General features: G+C 37.9%; 2 protein-coding genes across 6 annotated transcripts in view; one reads left to right on the top strand and one right to left on the bottom strand.

The window, feature by feature from the left end:
- PACRGL (parkin coregulated like) overlaps positions 1 to 11,173 on the top strand; it is an 18,405-nt gene extending 7,232 nt beyond the window's left edge. For 4 of the 5 annotated variants that reach the window (XM_046657547.1, XM_046657544.1, XM_046657545.1 and 1 more), the window contains 5 exons: positions 1,327 to 1,417; positions 2,733 to 2,867; positions 3,350 to 3,457; positions 7,106 to 7,186; positions 10,450 to 11,173. In XM_046657547.1, the coding sequence (XP_046513503.1) occupies positions 1,327 to 1,417; positions 2,733 to 2,867; positions 3,350 to 3,457; positions 7,106 to 7,186; positions 10,450 to 10,506 (472 nt within the window). In that variant the 3' untranslated portion in view covers positions 10,507 to 11,173. The remainder of the gene's footprint in view (positions 1 to 1,326; positions 1,418 to 2,732; positions 2,868 to 3,349; positions 3,458 to 7,105; positions 7,187 to 10,449) is intronic. The other variant, XM_046657548.1, reaches the window with a different exon arrangement.
- A 2,028-nt stretch (positions 11,174 to 13,201) lies between these two features.
- KCNIP4 (potassium voltage-gated channel interacting protein 4) overlaps positions 13,202 to 18,559 on the bottom strand; it is a 222,089-nt gene continuing 216,731 nt past the window's right edge. Inside the window, exons 5-8 of the mRNA XM_046656979.1 lie at positions 18,446 to 18,553; positions 15,867 to 15,971; positions 15,192 to 15,254; positions 13,202 to 13,405 (exon numbers count right to left, since the gene is read on the bottom strand). Coding sequence (XP_046512935.1) covers positions 13,358 to 13,405; positions 15,192 to 15,254; positions 15,867 to 15,971; positions 18,446 to 18,553 — 324 coding nt within the window. The 3' untranslated portion in view covers positions 13,202 to 13,357. The remainder of the gene's footprint in view (positions 13,406 to 15,191; positions 15,255 to 15,866; positions 15,972 to 18,445; positions 18,554 to 18,559) is intronic.

Raw genomic sequence — 18,559 nt, 5'->3', positions numbered from 1 at the left:
GTAAACTGAAAGTTGACAATTTAATGAAATTCTTTCATTATTTTTGAAATTATATTTATTGAAATTATACTGTATTTCTTAATGAGTACATATGACTGTTTTTTCTCACCTTTGATATAATTCTTACCAACTTTCTGGACAGACATCACAGCTATTTTAAAGATTACTAAGAAAGTGTTATTAAGATTTTACTATGAAGAGACATGTATTTCTTCTAAGTATATCCAGTCTTAGCCTGCTCTAGATGATAGAAATTTCATTTTCATCGTGTAAAGCATAATCACAACATTCTTTTTATTGTTCTTGTTGTTCTAAAATTCAAGAAATGTAGATTTTAGTGGTATTGTCAGATTTGAAGGATTTGAAGGACTGTAAGTGAAAAATAAGCTCAAGAATCATTCTTCAATTTATTGTTATTGTTTCATACTTACATGCTGAATTGAAACTATTGTAAGGCTCTTACATCCCTTCCCCACTCTGAGAAATTTATTGTTGCTAAAATTGTGAAAAACAGTGTCACCCAGGCCTCTTGCTATTATGAAAATAACACTGGAGAAGGAGTCAAGAAGTTGAGAGAACATTACAAAAGGGTTGTGAAGAAAGGTTTGGAGATGATAAATAAGTCCACTGTCGTGATTGTCGTGATGGTTCAGTGGATATTTTCATGCATCAGCACTTAACACATTGCATACTTTAAATATGTACAGCTTATTGCATGTCACTTATGCCTCAATAAAGGCTGTTTAAAAAAAAAGGCAGCAGCAGCAGTGACTCTAGTTCGAAGGGCTGCCTCTGTGTTACTCTGCATGGGCCACTGCCGCTTCTCGGCCTCAGCCTCCTTCTCTAACAGGATCAAACCTGGGTTGCCTTCAGATCGTTAGTGTTAGGGTTAAATGATCTATGTCTGAAAAGCAATGTTCCATATAAAGGAAATTATTATTTCTACTTATCACATTTTGTTTGCCTTTTTCATTTTCTGTAGGTTACGTTTTGTTATAATTATGACTGAAACATAGCAAGTGAACCATTTGCGTTAAGACTCACACATGGCAACATGCTTGAGCTGCAGAAGTGTAGGTTTAACAAATGTGGGGTTGTTTAGTTTTGCCACCAAACAATTTTGCTGACAGAGTAGGAATTTGCAGGATTATGGACATTGCTTTATAAGGTACCTTTGTAATATGTTTTAAATTCATGGTATTCCTACGTGTTACAAAATAATTCTAATATAGTTATGTTCTAGAAAGAATATGTATGTGTTAGACAATCACTGTTCAGTATATAATTACATTGTCGTAGCTACATTCACTAACTTTTATATTTTAGGTTGGTCCATGGTTCAGTAAAACACAGATTACAGTGGGAGTGTCCTCCTGAAAATCTTCCATTTGATCCTCTTCTTATTACTTTAGCTGAGGTAAATATACCATTTTGTAGATGAATCAAAACTACACTATTGATACTTTGAGAACATAGTCCAGCTGCTCACAGGGTAGGGGGAGTGCTGTAATTTGGGGAGTCCCCAAAGGGGCTCTGAGTTTAGTGTAGATCACATAAAGTCAGTCCTTCATGTACCTGTTTACCAGGCACCAATGCTTTTATTTCTGTACTGGCTAGATCTTTAGCCTTCCCTCCACTCGTTTAACAATGAGGAAGTACGACGCAACAACCACTATTGCAATGCACGTCACCTCCTAACCTGAGCTTCCTCGTCTCTGAAATGAACAGGCTAGGGGTACTAGGGGTACTCCTAAGACGATAGAACCCGTGTTCCAAACTGGTGCCAGTGTGCTGGCAGCATAGTTTTCAAAAGCATGATTGCATAGAGGAGAGGAAGTGTTTGGTCACTATTTGGAAACATAGTTTGGTCTAAAGGACGAATTGGTTTAAAATTAATATTTTTAGATATGACTTTGCAGCTGGTTTTACTGAGGGAATATTGCTATTGCTTTCTTAAAATTTGTTTTATCTTTTTGAAAAAGATGACTGTTTTGCCCTGACTCAAAGTGATCAATTAAATCAAGAGTACTATCTAATTGTTTCTAATGCATTTAGGGTGAAAGGCATAGTGAGAAAACATCTACAGAGGTTTTTTTCATATTTTTATTTCACATTCCAATGTTAGAAATGATATTTAAAATCTTACAATGCTTTTTGAACAGAATGCAAGGTTTGTTTTCTGAATATCTTATTATTTAAATGTGAAGGAAATATAATATTTTAGAAACTCAGTAAACAAGTTGTAAAATCACCATAAAGCTGGGGGGAGTCCAATAATTATGCATTCATAAAGTGATTTTTATTCATAAACATACATTTCAGACTAGTGCATTATGCTTTCAGGCAGTGTTTGGGAGTTTACAAATTGTGTTTAGCATCCTAGTGAGTTTTTCTTTTTCTCTCTTTCTTTTCATTTACCTTCCCTCTCCCTCCTTCCCTCCTCCTTCTCTCTTTTCTTCTTTCCTTTTCTTTTTTCTTTATATCCTTTATCTTTCCTTTCCTTCAGTTCTTTACTATTTTTCTTTTTGTTTTCCCATCCGTCCTCTGTCATATATGTCTTTTGTTCCACAATTTCTCAGTTTAAATGAAATTGCAATTACTGAAATTATATTTCATAAACAGGAAAACAATAATAGCAAAACTCGATTTTCACTAAGCCTGTAAGGATTCCTTTTTTTGTTCTTAGCATAACTAAATGGGTAGTAAATCATGTGTTTTTTGGTCTTTGGCAGGGTCTGAGAGAGACTAAACATCCGTACACCTTCGTGTCAAAGGAAGGTTTTAGAGAATTGCTTTTGGTCCAAGGTGCTGCTGACAAAGCTGTGCCTTTGCTTCCTAGACTGATTCCTGTGCTAAAGGCAGCTCTGGTATGTCCTGTATTCCTTTGGACTTTCTCTGGTATATCTAGAATGTTTTATGTCTTTCTTTTCCTCCAAATTATATGCAAATTAGTCCTTTACCTGTGATTTTGATGTGAGCGCAGAGTTAGGCCACTGTTAGTCAGGGCCAGATGATTACTTACTTGAAGACATCTTTAGAGGATGTACTAAAGGTAAAAAGGAACATTTTAAGTAATTAGAGAAAGTAATGAACCTCAAATCAGTCTTTCTGCATGCTGTGATATATTTTAGTTAATGTTTTAGTGAAACTGGAAATTTACTTTTTGCTTCTAGATGTCCTGCATTAAAGGTTATTTTTTAAATTCTGGATTTGGTTGATTTTCTTCTAACTTTGAATGTTCAAGCCTACTTTTTCTTCACTTGCTTGCCCTTTCTCCTAATCATCCTTCTGCTTTTTTCACCTCTTCCCCTCCCTGCCCCTATACCCCTAACCAACCAATGCCCTACAGGCCCATTCGGATGATGAAGTGTTTGAAAGAGGATTGAATGCTCTGGTGCAGTTAAGTGTTGTTGTTGGTCCTTCTCTAAATGACCATCTGAAACACCTGCTCACAAGTGTAAGTACTGAAAAGATTAGAGTGTGATTGTTTATATGTGTTATGTAGTATCTGTATCTCTTCATGATTTAATGGCTTCAAATTAATCATTAAAATGATTCAAAACCTTAAAGAAAATATCATCATCCCCAAAACCAAAAAATCTAGAGATCAGACCTAGTAGTTCATAAAATATTTTACTAAGGGACAATATTGTCTTTCATTTTTTTTAATGGAAAGCACCTACTTGAGCAGAATTTATGGTTGTAATAAAAAGTAAGCAAAAGTTGAATGTCGAATGGGCAAAAATTAATGAACAGTATAATGGTATCATGCCCATGTTGATTAGCTGTGAATTATAAGCACAACTTAGACCCCTCTTGTGTAATTGTATATTGCCACAGCCATGTTTTTCATCTTTTTCTTTGTAAGTTTTTTAGTGAGTCCATAAAGAGCCTTAAGGATGAGACTTTTTTCTGATATATGTAGTTTAATTCTTATCACAGATATACACTGGGACACCGTGCAGTTCAGGAGATCCCCAAGACCACCCTTAGGTTTACTAATTTGCTGAAAGGACTCTCAGGACTCAGGAGAGCTGTTATTCACTGTTACAGGTTATTACAGTGAAAGGATACGGATTAAAATCAGCAAAAGGAAGAGGTGCATAGAGCAGGGTCCAGGAGAAACCAGATGTGGAGCTTCCACTTGTCCTCCTCCAGTGGAGTAGTGGGGGCAGTGCTTGCTTTTTCCAGCGATGATGTGTGGCAGCATGCATGGAGCATTGCCAACTAGGGAAGCTTACCCAAGCCTTGGTGTCTGGAGTACTTATTGGGAGTTTGTCACTCAGGCATAACTGCCTGCCAGTGTGGTTGACCTTAGTCTCCAGCCTCTCTAGAAGTCCAGGGATACTCTGTGGCCCAAGGCCCCCACCATAAATCGCATTGTTAACATAGATTATCTGCTGTGACCCAAGGCCCCCAGGTAAACAAAGTCACTCTTATCTGGCAGGATATTCCAAGGGCTTAGAGGTTTCCATCCAGGAGCCAGGGGCAAGGGCCAGACCTTTCTTTAGGCAATGTTAATCCTTTCCTGTGGAAACTAATATAAAGATTAAAGTCCTGGCTGGAAATAACCCACAGCTGGGATATCTCTGCATGCATCCTTCTGTAGTTTAGAGCTGAAGCATATATTTTGATCAGAGTTCCACTGTTTTTTCTTGGACCTATCCACCTAAGAGATCTTAGAACTGTATTTTTAACTTCTTACTCTGCAGAGAAACTAATAAACCCCAGGAACCACCTGGCTAAGCCAATAGAAAGTAGAGGTGATAGTGAATCTATCACGATTGCTGTGCTGAGATTAGGAATCGTGGAAGATGAATTCCCCCCAGGTGTCTGATGGGGAGAAGACGTAGTGAGAATAGACTCTCAAACCTTGACATGTGGGAAGTCTTAGGACAGAAGGAAGAGAATCCTGGCAGATACTTGCTTATGATCTTCAGGTCAGTGGGTTGTGGCTGACTACAGGAATTTCACACTAATGTATAAAATAACTCATTTTAGATTGATTGTTTCAGTCAAACACTCAACAGTTTAAGATAAATCTGTTAACCCATTTTGTGCCAGGTATTATGCGAAGCACTGGGAACATAATGCTGAACAGAAACACATATGCCCTCTGCCCTTGTGGAGATTGGTTTTTGTTTTTGGGAGAAACAAGTAGCAAGGACATCCACTGAGAAAGTTAGGATGACGTGAAGTGCAAGTGATATATAGAGAAAAGGAGTCACACTGGATCCTTCCCCAAACTCGAAGTTGAGCAAGGACCAGAACCTTTGCTTCCTAAACAGCCTCCCAGTCCCACCCACCATGACAGAGAGGGGAAGTCAGATTAACGACTAAACTACTATGTGAGTCGTTGTTTTTTTTTTAACCTTTCTGGGTCAGTGGCATTAATCTTTGCTCGCTCACAGTCTTCCCCAGAGCTCTGCTTTTCCTAAGACAGGACTGACTGAAAGGCCTTTCTGCTTCCAGGGGTGTCAACCCTTTGGGAAGACCTAGATACCGCACTGGCCTTCGGATCCCAGTGGTATCCATAGAGGAGAGAGCCTTGGAAATAGGCCCCCTGGGGATTAGGTCTTGGTCTGTTAGTTACACATCCTGAGACAAAAGGCACCCTTGAGGATCCACTGAGGTGCCATAGTGCTCCCTCCATACCTCACTTACCTTATTTGAGCCAGAAAGGCTCTATTTTCATCTGTTTGATAGACTTCTTCATTAGATGTTTATTTGAAGAAAGAGTTCCTCTTCTAGAAAATGAATTTCAAAACCAGTTACTGAGCCTGTATACAGCTCATTTTCTTCATTTGTAAAATAAGTCATATCCTCTCTGAGCCTTAGCTCTAAGAGACCGTCCGCTGACCCTAGGGCAGTGATCCTCAAACCCTAAAGAGGAAAGAAATACCTGGGAATCTTGCTAAACATGCAGAGCCCGGGCCTTTGCCCTGAGATTCTGCCTGAGTAAGTATGCGCTGGGACCCAAGAATCTGTACTCTTTCAGTGAGTATGTCAGGTGATTGTGAAGGTGGTGCTTCATGGGTCTGCCTGTAAACCCCTGCTCCAGAATAACACGGTCTGAAGACAGCAAACCTATGATCTGTAAGAAGCACTTTTTCTTGTCCATCCCCAGGGCATTGATAAGCCCTGCCTGCCCCCTCTTTAGAGTTGCTTTTCTCACATTTTTATCCTTCTGGGAGCCTCTTCTGATCCTCCCTAACTTGCCATGACCAGACTGAAGGGACGTGCTGCTCAGTGCTCAGTGGTGTGTAGTACTCCTGGGTTATCTCCATATCTGGGAAGAGGAAGAACCAGAGACCAACTCTAGGACAGGGCCTTGTAAGCATTTGATCCATGACTGAATTCTTGCCTGGGCTTCACTTATCTTCGCAGCAAGTAGAGCCCTGAGCGAGTCCTGCTGTAGGCTGAAGTGTTAGATCTGTGGGTGAGTAATGCAGACATTTGGTGGGGGCGCTGGTGACAGTTTGTGCTCGATGACGTGGTGTTTCCCTCCTGGCTCCTCTGATTCAATTCCACTCACTCTGTGCTCTCTCCCTGTTCAGTCAGAGTTCCACCTACACAACTGAGGCCCATTTAGGACATTCCTAGGGACAGGTGGTCACGTGCTTTCTCATTTGATTCTTCTGCCTGTCACTGTTACTGAATTATTCATGTCAGTGCTCTCTTCTTTGTTGTCTCTTCTTTTTTTTACTATAGGAAACACATGTGTTTTAGATGCTTAGATTCCCGTCATAGTCCTACAGGTGCTCTTACAAATTGCAAAATGGGAAAGTATGCAATTTCGTAGGAAGCTTATTCTGGATGCCATACTGTAGCAGATTTTGTACGATTGGTATTATCTGAAATAACGTAAATTCATTTTTTTAAATAAATATAGTGGTGTCTATTATATATAAATTTCAATGAGGTATTTCCTAAAAGAAGCCTTGAAATCTAAAACAAGTTAATCATGTTCATGGATGTAGTATACCGTAAAGACCGAATGGCATCATTTCTATTTAGCCTATTTTTTACTGAAGTTTTACTTATGCTTGTGGTGAATATAGTTACTTTTCCAAATTATTTCATTCCCCCAATCTTATTTTAAAAGCTTTCCAAGAGACTAAGGGACAAGAAATTCAAAGAGCCAATCACCAGTGCTTTACAGAAGCTAGAGCAGCAGGGCGGAAGTGTAAGTAGAACCTTATTCGTTAAGTCATTTTTTCCTACGTTTAGTCATATTATAGAATTGACTGTATAACATATAAGCTCATTTCAGCCACAGGTAACCATGTGGAGCTGACGCTATTATTTTCATTTTAGAGCTCAGAGTTTCTGTCTTTCCTACATCGTGGAGTTTTTAAGCCCTGGGATTCAGGTTCAGCTTGTGTAGATAGCAGGCCTGCACACTTTCATTGTGCTTACTGTATGGCACTCCATGTGGGACAGCTTTACAGGTTTTTTTCTTTATTTTTGATGTTTTTGCTTTGACCATGGAAAGTTGGGAAAACAAAAGATTAACGTAGAGAGCTCATTGAAGAAAAGGTACTTTTTTCTCTCTTATTTGCTTATCTTTTGTGCCTAAAAAAGTTATAATTTGTTCATAATCAAAGATTGAAGTGAAGTTTCCAGATGGCTGCAATATTATGTCTGGAAGCATATGTGTGCTGAACCATGCACACTCATGCATACACAGAGGAATGATTCAGTTGATTATTCTAACTTGCAAAAATGTGCAAGAAGAATGTCCAAAAAGGTGCAAGAATGTGGGGGATTTCATTACTACCTGTGTGGTGTAGGGGATTGGAATTGGCCACCCCAAGATATGTCTCTTTGGCATGAGGATTATTTTGGGCTGGTTACTGTTAAAAACTGTAGACATGAGAGAAACCCTGAAAAGTAGAAGTTACCCTTTGTTAAGAGACATTTGCTTTTGTAAAGGAAATCTCCATCTGTAAAGGTGTCTCCCTCTCTGTACCAGGAAGAAGGGAAAATGACCTTATCTCTAGAAGCTCTTATCAATTCGGAAGGCAAGGATTTAAATCTGCATAATAACCTTACTCTTGTTTACTGTGCTTTTCTGCTAACCTTCCATAACTGACTCTTCCCACCCCCAACATCCTCCTTTGTCTTTAGCTGAGGATGGTGTTTAAGGTGAGGGCTCCTGCCATTTTGGTGAGTTGCTCAGTTTTCCTGGGTCTCTCCCATGTATACATGTTATAAAGCTTTGTTTAATTTTCTCCTGTTATTCTCTCTCATGTCAATTTAATTTGTTGTCCGGCCAGAAGGACCCAGAGCGGGTAGAGAAAATGTCTTCCTCTCCTACAGTGGTGTCAAATAACTAGGTTAACTGAATCTTCATCATTTGAAAGAAGTGTTGAGACGATTTAGTCTTGGAAGTATCTCCATAAAACAGAGAGCCCATCTTCTTTTGATCCTGTCTTGTCTGGAGATTACATTGAATCAGATCTTTATGATAGAGTTGGATGTGATTATCTGAACATTGCAGAACTTAGTTTCATTCTAGGTGCTTTCTAAAGCAATTAATAATAATGTTTGTGTTTTTTTTAAAGATTTTATTTTTCCTTTTTCTCCCCAAATCGCCCCAGTAGACAGTTGTATATATTTTAGTTGTGGGTCCTTCCAGTTGTGGCAAGTGGGACGCCACCTCAGCATGGCTTGACGAGCGAGCGATGCCATGTCTGCGCCTAGGATCCGAACTGGTGAAACCCTGGGCCACTGAAGTAGAGTGTGTGAACTTAAATACTCGGCCACTGGGCCGGCCCCTAAAGCAATTAATTATAAAGAAAATCTGTGTGATTGCATACAGTTTTAAAATGGCAAATATTTTAGTTTAAACTTTGCCTAAATTAGCTAATTTGGCCAATTTCAATGACTTTTTAAATTTATTATATTCATTCTATGATGCATGCCTAGAATAAAGTTTATGAGAGGAAGTCAGTCCCTAGGCTCCTATAGAATGGATTTCTTTGTTGTGTCCTAGGCAGAGCTTAGCATTCAGACACCTGTTGAGATGTACAAAACCATCCCCTAGCCAATCCAGTGTCCCTCCTCAGCAGAAACGGGATTCTTCTTGCTTGGAAATGTACTTGCTGTTCTGAGAACTGGAATGCAAAATGAATTTGCCTTTTCCTCCCTTGTGAAATGCAAGTAAACAGACGCTAAATAATGGAGGCACAGCTTTTCAATCTGAAGCTCTCCCCAGGTGGTTTTCACACATCCTGTGGGCTGGTATGATGAAGAGGGCAAGTAGAAAGGGGAGGCTGAGCATGTGAGATTTCATGGATATGTGTGGGGGAGGGGATAGTTTGCACATAAATAAAGTTCAGAAATAGTAGATGAAGATTTGGAGGGTGAACACAGAGGGTGAAGTTGACCACTCCAAGGTCCCAGAGATGGCTAGCAAGGGAATTCCTCTTATTGCCACTCAATCTCATTAGTTTTGAATCATGCTAATACAGAATAAAATAAGATTTCGAAGTTATAAGGGTTGTTAAATATTGTTTCTTCCTTCAGACTTTTTCTCTTTTTTGTTCTCTCCTTCTAATATTATATAATATTTTAATAATAATTGATGTAATTGTAATAGAAAATTGCAATTCCATATCAACGACTTTCCCTCGGTTTAATTATTACTGTGCTTGCTTTTGGTATTTTGTAATCCTTCATGAAATTAATGAATATTCCTCTGTCCCTTCTAAAAAAACATTCTTTTTCTTTAAATGTTAGAAATGAGCCTTTAAAAGAAGATTCTTCTCAATATTGCATTTTCTCGTTTCTTAGGACTTACAGATATCACAATGATGGAATGACTCAACTTCTGGGGAAACAAAAATAACAGTTACAGACAGTCACAGTGTCATTTCTTGTAACTCATCGGTTACTATCTGCCTTAAATTGAAGTTGGTTCATTCTTAGCCTGATTTAATTTTCTTTCTAAGTGATACACACATTTGTCTTAGGAAGGTACATACTTCCACACACCCCATCTTTGTTGAGTGCTTGGGAACTTGTTACGTGCCAGATACTCTAATGAGTGCTTTTAGACATTAAACTCGTTTAATCCTCACTGCAGTCCTCAGAGGTAGATTTTGTTGTTATCTCCCTTTAAAGATCTAGTAACTGGGGTGCAGAGAAGTAATTCGCCCCAGATTTGACAGTGAAGTCACTGGCAGAAGCTAGGTTCAAATACCAGTAGTCTGGTTCCTAACTACTTCTCTAGTTAAATTTTTTAAAAAAACAATAAGAGACAACCTATATTTTATTTAACACAGAAAAAAATTCCACTTCTCATTCCATTGTTCTGCTCTCATCCCATTTTATTTGTTTCTTTTGAGTTTTGGACACTTTTTTAGGCTCTTCTCTGTGAATGTAATACCTAAGAGGGGAACCCTGCATGATACTAATGAGGCTCACTTTTTTTTCTCTTGACAGGGAAGCCTTATCATCATCAAAGCTAAAATTCCAACATACTGCTCCATATGCTGTTGAAAAAGAGGCCAGCAAAAATCTTCTTACTGCCTGGTGACAGATGTTAAACGCTGACCATGGGGACCTGTGGAACCTTTTCAGATTCACTTCAGTTTATTCTTTTGTAAATCACAGCCACCATTCATTATTTACTAGTTTAAGATAAGTATATACAATTCCACTAAATCATAGTAAAAGTTATTCTTCAACAAAAAAGAATGGTTAATGATGGAAAGCTATTAAAAAAAGTTCTACAATAGTACAATTTTGTGGGGTTTATTTTTCATATTTTTGTGGTTTGTGTGAACAACCATTATTGGGTTTACAGTAGATGTGTTTGTATTTTCTAGTGCCTTTTATTTATAATATCCCTTTTGCAATCAGTTTATAGCTATACTTATTTTGAGATATTTTGCCATTTCTTGGGTTTTTTATTCATCAAGGCTATGGAAATTTAAATTAGTGGACAAACATTTGTGAATTCACTGTTAATTATTGTTTGTAAATATGTATTTTATAATATAGAATGCTTGGGACAATTTCTTTCCAGAGTATTCTAGTTTAAGAATTTTTTTTAATGTGTAAATTCTCTAAGTATGTTGTTTATTACAACTCATTAAAACTACCTAAACTTTAGGTGTTAATTGTATTAAAGTAAATGTTATTTTTGTATTTCATAATCTGAAAATATTTGGTACATGAAGATATTCAGAAATTAAAATCTTAAAACTCTTATGTATTTGGTGGTTTTGTTGTGCTGCTTGTGTTTTAACAATTAATTCAATTTAAAAAGCCTTTAAAACATAATTTACAGGCATAGTTCTGAGTGTTGTCATAGTAGAAGCTGACTCTGGATCATTTTACAAGAGAAACGGATAGAGGAAGAAAAACAAAGCAAGAATAAGACCTTCCATCTTAAGGCAAGAAGAGAGTCCACAGGGACTTGAGGAGCCACACCAACTCCAAAGCAGACTGGGACTTTTGAAGGGAGGGAAATGAGGGTCACTCTTTTATACAGGAGCAGCAATATCATATCTCAGAAGCGTCAGAGAAAACACTTTCTCTGCTCTATGCCTCAGGTCACCTGGAGTGACCTCTTTGCAATTCTCACTTCAGATACAGCCTCACAGCTGTAATTTAAAAGAATATAAGTAATTTCTGAAGAGTCATAATTGCAGAAATGCTTGTCCTCCCTCAGCTCTTTTGTCCTTTCGTCCTCGTACCCCTGTCTGGTACGCTCTTTCCTCAGATCATATTAGCTAAAACATCTGCCTGCCCACTGGTCTGGCTTTACTCTTCTTCATTGCACTTAGCACCACTCAAAAGACGAAGATATCTAAAATCTATAAAGTGCCATAAGAAAAATGCAATATTTTTAATCTAGAAATTACAAAATTTGTTGGAATAAAGACCTATGATATAGACAGTAGAGTTATAAACATTTTATTTGCTTTTATTTTTTCTTTTTGAAATACAAAATGTGCACATTGAGTTTACACAAACACGCGATGGCATATTTCAGTGTACATGTATTGTACTACTCTTAATTTCTACACTGGTGATAGCAGGGCAGCTTTCAACATCCTATCTCTACACCAGAATAGATACCTGATTTATTGTTGCAAAGACAGTTACAGATTTCCTCCTACTGTAGCCTCTTGGTCTTTGTGATATTTCTGCAGCACAGGGAAGGTGTGTGTATCTTTAGTAATATTGTAACAACTTTAGAATTTTGGCTTAAGATCATTAAAAAGAATCAATTATTGGAGTTTTATGATGAGCTAAGTCATAATGCAATCTAGATAAGTTGCTTAGCACTTATATTCATTTTCTACTGAATTTTAGTATTGTAGTTCTTGATATAATGGAATCACTGTTGCTTTCAAAGTGAATTCTGCTTACTCTTTGTCCCCAGTAGGCATTGGGGTAGTCAAGGTTTCTTTGTCCCTGAATGTTGTGTAATACAAAGGTGCCTTGAGGGGGTCAGAGGAAAGGGGATGGAATTGGCCTTTAATGCTGTTAAGAATTACTTGTTATAAAGCATTACCATGTACTGGAGGGCAGATAGCCTGACCCTTTGCATATGCCTATAAGCAGCCTCACTTTGTTTCCCACTGTCTTGGGCTTCCACTTAACGACACAATAGAAAACAGTCAACCTGTAGGATTGAACAAATCCCAAATTATATACATCATGGAGGCCTTGGCTGTGATATGTATTATGAAAAATTAAGAAATGCTTATTAAATAAGCTTTATTAGGCATATGCTTATATCTGGTGATAAATTAATTTGTTTCATGTTATAAAAAATGCCAGATAAATGAATGTCTTTAACAGAAGGCAGCAAATCCATAGAAACTGGGGCTATGCGTTTTTTTTTAATTGTAGTAATCTTGTTTTGTTTACTTAAAGTATGCAAATAGAATTACAGCATACAAACATGAAAATTAATTTCTGGAAATTAAATGCAGATGCCAGTATTTTAGAAAACCATTTAAAATCCTGGGGCTGAATACATACAAATGAGTAGCAAAAAAACACTGGCATTTTAAAATCACTGATAATGTGAAAGCCTCAATAATTCCATGGCTAAAGAATTAATAGAACTATATGCCAGATTCTATTACTTTTGAATATTCACAGGGTATGAAATGATTTAGAACATCCCATGAACTCAGTGGCATTATGAAAAGGATGCAAATTTATAACTGGAAAACTCAAATCTTTTGGGGATTGCTTTATATTAAAACAAAGCTCGTTTGCATAATATGCCTCAGTGTAAAGCTGAGCAATCTATGCTAAAAGTGGTAGCTCCAACTTTAAGTGTGGTAGAATAGTTCACATGTGTTTGATTGAGGACGTATTCCACAAGTTAAATCACATTTTCAAAGAGCTGCATGGAGCGCATTATGTTTTCGTCCTGTAAGGGAGAAACAGTGGGGTTAAATTCGGCAGATTTGCAAGGGGCAGTACCCTATTTTGCCCTTAAGTACTGCCTCCCGCCACCAACTGTCTGTGCCAAAAGCTCAAATACTAAGTGCTTGCAAATGTAAATACCATTCTGTTTTCCACATAGATACCTATGGGAGAGCCCATTTAATGGTTTGTTGACTCTAACAGACTTAAAACACCTCATTTAAATTTTACTTAGTGTTAACAGAGGATATTTCTCAAATCAGAATGCCAGAATGGAAACTACAGAGGGCAGGACAAAGTGAGCAAATGCAAATTCTGTCATTCCAAGTCATCACAAGCCAAATCTCAGAGACTCAGACATGTGGAAGCAAACAGAGTTGGTGTGTGAGCTAAGAGCCAGCTTCATGAGGACTGGAGGTGGGGGCCTGCGAGACAAGTTGGCAGTGATTACGCCTCTCTTTCTGGGTCTGTTAGGGCTAAATCTGTATGGCCTTTAGGAACCTTTCAAAATGAGTGATCTCTCAATGCCAGAGAAAGAATTGTTTGGGAGAAACCATTGCCCAGTAGCTGTATTCAGTTCAGCATGTTCCTTAAAAACTTAAGAGGACAGACTTTGGGCATTACTGAGGCACTTGGAGATTGTTTGTGAATGGCACTCAGTGAGCTGTTGAGAGTAATGGTAAATGGTAGCCGAACTAATGATGACTCCAATGCCAGAAGCCAAGTAACAACATCACCATTAAGCAGGTTGGTGTCACCAAGTTAATGCTCTCAAAGACCACCACATCAAAATATGAGTTGGGAAACAAGCAGGCATCAGGAAAGGGAAAGTATATCAATTTGAAAATAAAGAGAAATGCTAAAGCACCAGCAAACTTCCTGGTCTCTACAATGATCTGAAAAATTCCTAATTGTGATTCCACCCACACATCAAGTCAGCTCATTCTAGGTAGGCTAACACTGGTCTCCCATCAGAAGATGGAGAACCACCCAGATTTCTCCTCTTCGTGACTGAAGATCATCATTGTCATTTCCTTGTCAGTTATGTGAGGAAAATCATCAGTTTAAGGTGAGGAGTTAAATCCAGAGACTGAAACATTATTGGTTCAGCCAAAAAGCCACTTCTTGTCTATACACGTTAAAACGATGTTTCTCTTAGAAATCAGATACAGTCATGTGTCGCTTAACGACGGGGATACTGTTCTGAGAAATGTGTTGTTAAGCAATTTCATAATTTTGCAAAATCATAGAGTGTACTGACACAAACCTAGATGGTATAGCCTACCACACACCTAAGCTATTTGGCACTAATCTTATGTGACCACCATCATCTATGCGGTCTGTCATTGACTAAAATGTTGCACAACTGTATAAATTTGTCCAGTGATGCATACTGGGCGGTACCGGAATTCTAAATCTATGGAGATATGATAGACAATACACATGTTATACGCTAATTCTGGGAAAAGAGCAATTCAAATCTCATGTGTTTTATCCTCCGTGATGAATATTCTCCAAAGGATTTAGCGAGCAAAGACTCAGTATGTGTGCAACTTTTGTGTCCCCAGGGCTTCCTGCATAGCCTGCCTCAGGATGGGCACTCTATAGGTGTTGATTAATTGAATGTATAAATTGGTGGTTATTTCACAGTGGTGGGCTTATCTCGGCTGTGTAGAAGTGGTAACCTTAGGCATATGATCTGTGTTTTGCTCAATTCATGGTGGCTAACTCAATATTCAGTCTAGCTGCTAAAAAAGCAAAACGGACAGTCCTTTACTACCATTACTTACTTTTTGGCAACTTTCGATGAATTCATCTATGGTAACGACTCCATCTTTATTTTTGTCCATTTTCTGTTCAGAAAGAAAAAACCAAAAAACTTTATTCAGACTTACCCCTTGATACCCTGATCCCTGAACCGAAGGAGCCGAGGCTATTTGTTTTATGGAGAGGAAATGCTTCAGAGCACGAGCTGGTAGTTTCTTAGTGGTAAGAATCATATGGCCGACTGCTATTAGGCTGTTCCCTTTTCAACAGAATGGTGAAGATCTAGAGTCACTCTGCCCCAGCTAAAAGTCTTGCCCCCTAGCCATGGCAGAGTTCAGGCAATTGGCTGAAACTTTCAGAGCCTTGGTTTTTCATCTGTTAAATGGGGCTGGTGAGAATTTTTAACCTCATAGGGTGTTTTGAGAATTGAATGAAAACAAAAAACACACATGAAACATGGCAATTGCTTAGCATTCTATCTAGGAGATAGTGAATGTTCAATAAGTATAGTTATCAGTGTTATAATAAATTCAAAATCAAACTTACTAAATTACTGTGATGGTAAATATCCTATTGTTTTGTCCCTTTTAGTAAAAATTATTTTTCTTTGCATTCTTTTGATTCATCATGATGCTTTGCAAACATCAGGAAATTTACTCTTAGTTTCACTCCTTCTCCGACTTCTGTGGCATTCCTACCTGGAAAAATGTTTCGACATGTTGCCTGGGAGCATCTTCCTTGAGAACAGGATATGTGCATTTACCCATCATATCGTATATTGCTTTCATTATATCAAGCATTTCCTGAAAAGTAAAAGGCACGCACATGAGGCTGCATGCAATGTATGAAGAAACAACTCTGAGAAGCTTTGACAGATTATCCCTACTCAATTTCAAATTTTTCATCTTTCTTTGATTCATTAAATGCCTCGGGTTGTCCCAGAGGAAAAGGCAACAGCTTTATGCCTTAAAAGCAACACAGTCAGAATGTAAGTATCAATTCTGATCTTGGTTTCAAAATGAAGCAATTTCCCACATACCTAATGTGATCTGCAAAGAAATATCCTGGTTTAACGTTTGGACTTCCATATACTTCACATAAATGATCTTTGTTTTATTTAGCTGTTATGTATGTTATATGTTGATTGATTATCAACTTCTATTTATTGAGACTAAAACTTCACATGGGGGCCAGCCCCATGGCTAAGTGGTTAAGTTTGCATGCTCTGCTTCAGAGGCCCAGGGTTCAGCGGTTCGGATCCTGGGCACGGACCTATGCACTGCTCATCAAGCCATGCTGTGGTGGCATCCCACATAGAAGAACTGGAATGACCTACAACCAGGATGTACAACCATGTCCTGGGGACTTTGGGGAGAAAAAAATGCAAAAGAGGAAGATTGGCAACAGATGTTAGTTCAGGGCCAAACTTCCCCACCAAAAAATAAATAAATTAATTAATTAATTAATTAACTCCACATCATTAGAATTGTACTAAAACTAACTGATAAGTCTCAAAGCTTGTTACAATTTTCAGGGACCACCCTGTGGCCAAGTGGGTAAGTTCACATGCTCCACTTCAGTGGCCCAGTGTTTCGGTGGTTCGGATCCTGGGCACGGACATGGCACTGCTCATTAGGCCGTGTTGAGGCGGCATCCCACGTGCCACAACTAGAAGGACCCACAACTAAAATATACAACTATGTACTCAGGGGATTTGGGGAGAAAAAGCAGAAAAAAAAAAAAGATTGCCCACAGTTGTTAGCTCAGGTGTCAATCTTTAAAAAAAGAATAAAAAGGAATTTTCATTGTGTTTTTCCTACTGTGGCTTTAACTAAAGAAGTCACATATGTAGATTAGTCAATAAATATTAAGACCCTGGGAAATATTTTGAAATTTTATTAATTTTTTTATTAAAACAAAATCTTGTTTTTGACTTGCCATTTTTACTCTTAGTAAAAATAATATCTAATTATTTAAACATTCAGACTTATTGTTTACATTTGTTTTGTTCATATTGAAGTTTTCACATAAAAATCTGGATTAAGTTGATATTATGATGTAATAGACATTTACTTTTGAGAGTATTCAATTCTGTTATAAATGATAAAGTAGTTTGCAATTTGTAAATCATAGGTGAAACCTCTTAACATGTTTTGAGTATATATAAGTAGCTAGAAGTTTGTTCGACACAGGGAGACTTCATGAGATGTGTTAGGTATAAATAGTAAGAATAGTATGTTTGTGTTAAACATAGAAAGGGACTGAAGAAATCAGAGATATCTAACATTCTGGAGGCACCTGAGTACTAAACGTTCATTGTAAACCAAATATACAAAAGGCACTAACTATCCAGGATATGCTCAATATACGTGAACACTTAACATTCATGAGCTCTTACTTCAGCCACTTATTGGTGAAAAACGTTCTGGCTCTATGTCCTCTGCTCAAGAAACACAAATGAAACCCATGGCCATTCATCAGGTTAATTGTCATGCTATAACTGTGGTCAGGTGCGCTTGTCCCTGTGTCCTCAGTAGAGCAAGTTCACGTCATTGGCCCAAGGTACCTTTTGTTTGAGGGGCCTCTTGCTCTAAACTCAACTCTGAGGAAAGCAAGTGAGGCAGAGAGAAAGACAGGACATCTAGACATTGAGGCACACCCAGGATTTAGGTAATACAGTCCTTCAACCCCACTTGCACCATATCCTAAATTGACTAACTTGCTCCATCCATTTTCCCTTGCTTCTCACTATGTTTTAAATTGATTTAATAAACCGGTTGATATGAGCATCTTAATTTGGTCTGTGAGCCTGTCTTCCTAGAAGTCTATTTGGGGGCCTCACTATTGCATCAGGTCATTTCCCACACAATACAGGTCATTGCATGATCCATATGATTTTAACATTGCATCTGTTTCCATAAAGACCACGTTACACGGTGGGGAAAAAACGTTACATGCCAAATAGTCTAACATGGTTTGGATACATTTTCTTCCTATCTAGTTCCAACCACGGTCTTTATTCCATTTATGGTATTTATTAAAATGACATTAGGAAACAAGGGTTTAATCCTTATGCATTTTATATTCACTTTGCAGATTCACCATAAACTATTCCTATCCATTCTAAATTTTGTGTTGTATTCTCCACCACCACAAAAAATATTTTAGACATCCTGAAAAAGTGATTTTCTAATTAATAATGGCAACTGTTCAACATTTTGAAGTTAAAAAATGAAAAAGGCTCAAAGGAGAGCTGTGTTGGTGAGGCGTTTCTTACTTCTTTAGTGATGTAGCCATCTTTATTTATGTCATACAAATTAAATGCCCAGTTGAGTTTTTCTTGTACTGTCCCCCGAAGCAAAATGGAAAGACCTTTGATGAAATCCTGAAA

This window comes from Equus quagga, chromosome 3 (assembly GCF_021613505.1).
Source record: "Equus quagga isolate Etosha38 chromosome 3, UCLA_HA_Equagga_1.0, whole genome shotgun sequence".
Taxonomy (NCBI): domain Eukaryota; kingdom Metazoa; phylum Chordata; class Mammalia; order Perissodactyla; family Equidae; genus Equus; species Equus quagga.
Note: the sequence above shows the minus strand (reverse complement) of the source record. Positions and strands in the feature narration are given on the sequence as shown.